General features: G+C 31.9%; 1 protein-coding gene across 1 annotated transcript; it reads right to left on the reverse strand.

The window, feature by feature from the left end:
• LOC109360070 lies at window positions 352-1,301 on the reverse strand. Its single transcript, XM_019604808.1, has one exon. The coding sequence runs from the start codon at window positions 1,129-1,131 to the stop codon at window positions 556-558; it is 576 nt and encodes a 191-aa protein (XP_019460353.1). The 5' UTR covers window positions 1,132-1,301; the 3' UTR covers window positions 352-555.

Raw genomic sequence — 2,220 nt, forward strand, 5'->3', positions numbered from 1 at the left:
ACGTGAGAATCCAACTTTCTCATTTCCTTCACGATTTTACATTTTCAGCATGTTATATGTCTTGATATTTTTTTAATCTTCTTCTAAACAAGGGAATTATGTAAAAAACTTTGTCTCAATCAAACATCATCTTAAGAATGAAAAGTGATAGTGATTATTTTAGAATATATATTGGCTTACTTATTTGACCTTTTAGATTGGTTAAATAATTTAATATTTACCTAGAAATACATTGTAATTACAATTATTTTAGAAAATGTATACCATATTTAGATAAGAATAATCATTTATCAAAGCATCTTAATTCATTCTCTTACAGGCCTTGGTGACGAAAGAAGTTAGATTAAAATCAAAACAAACAAAAAAAGATACATAATCTTAAAACAAGAAATATACTTTTTAAACCATCTTAATTGCATGTCTCAGTTTCTTTACTTTTCTTAAAATTTTGATATATAGAAAAATGAAGTATAAATAAAACTTTTACTCTTAAAATCCATCCACACAGTTTCCTTCTTTTAATTCACACGATCTCCACATGGAAACAAAATATAATCAAATTTTGCTAGGGTTACTCCACCAAACTGGATTGCCAATAACAACATCCTTTGAATTCATCTTATGCACTTGAAACCCCATAACTTGATGCTCAGATCCACAGGAACTCACTTTCTTAATTCCTCCCTTCACATGATTCACATCTAAACACGAACAATCCTCCATCGCAGTGGCCGCAATCCTCATCGAGAAATGAATAACTCCGTTTCTCCTCCCATCCCAATCCCTCAACCCGTAACTAAACATTTGAATGCAATTACTTTCTTTCCCTTCACCACCCACAAGCTCCGAAAGCGCAATCCTTGCCACCCCAATAGGATGTAATCCCTTGTATTTCTTACATTGCACCTCGAACGTGATTGATTTTGCATGCATGGGAATGTCTAACAAAAATTTCTCGTTCCATGCATGCAAACCCTCTTCTCCTTTCACCATTTCGGTCGTGTAACAATTGATAGACTCAGGTCTAACCACAACGTACACATTCTCCGCCGTTGGATTTCGATCCACGCTTATGTCTTCACCAGATATTACCGTAATCTCTAAGGTGTGTGGAAGTGGTTTTGCATCCATGTTGATTAGAATATAGTTATATATGCACACCTAAGTAAATATATTAAAATGTATTGATGGGTGAATGATTTTGTGTATTATGAGGGGAAGAGTGTTTGAGATGAAATTATAGGAAGAGGGTGAGGGGCTTAAGTATTGTAGATTGGATAAGAAATGATGAAATCAATACGTGTTTCTAATATTAAAAATAAATAAAATAAGGAGAAACACGTTGTTCTAGTAAATTTTGCAAGAACTTGGTATGAGACTTGGGTTGACCGTGGCCATGTTTTTTGATGAAGTTTTACGTGAACGACTTGGAACTTCAAAGTAATTGGAAGCCTCCAGGAAATTTTGTTTACGTGTGGCCTAAGTGAAATATACAATACTATTCACCGAAGATTATGTTAACATTGCTATTCTTTTAACTTTAGCAACAAGGGACTTAAAACTTGTACGGTTTTTATAAGTTTGGGTCAACCCTAGAAAAATATTACGTAGTTAATATAAAATAGCCATTAAATAGATTAATAACAAATGTCGACCATAAATTAAATAAATATTATACATGTAAATCAACTAATTGAACTATTAAATATTTGCCATTATTTGTTTAGTTGGTAAGGAATTGATCACAAGGTATTGAGTTTATATTTGATGATTAGCATTGGATAATTTGTAAAAACTTCTCTAAATGTTCATTCATCTATGAAGCATTTCTTATACCTAAGGACTCAATTACACGTGGAAATGATCAAACATCTGACCTCACTATTAAGAAGCTCAACTAATGAGCCTTATTTTACAGGTTTACCATTTTAAGTTTGTGAATTTGGTTGTCAATGAATTAGGTTGGTGTTCTTATAAGGGATTCACTCATAATTCATAAGGTTGTGAGTTCTAATTTTGTCATGGTGAGTATCTAAAGTCATCATGAGATCTATCAAATTTCAAGTAAGTCCTAAGAACCCGATTCATCTAGACTTTACCTAAAAAACAATTATTATATATATTTGTAATGCTATCTTCTGAAAAGTGTATGGTCTTATCTCCATGTATATTAAAGGCGGTTTTCATATTCTTTTTTTATGTAGGAGTTACTTTATTAAA

Source organism: Lupinus angustifolius, chromosome LG11 (genome assembly GCF_001865875.1).
Source record: "Lupinus angustifolius cultivar Tanjil chromosome LG11, LupAngTanjil_v1.0, whole genome shotgun sequence".
NCBI classification, from domain to species: domain Eukaryota; kingdom Viridiplantae; phylum Streptophyta; class Magnoliopsida; order Fabales; family Fabaceae; genus Lupinus; species Lupinus angustifolius.

Excerpts from the sequence above, each read along its gene's own strand:
- LOC109360070 (XM_019604808.1), bottom strand. The coding sequence starts at position 1,131 with ATGGATGCAAAACCACTTCCACACACCTTAGAGATTACGGTAATATCT.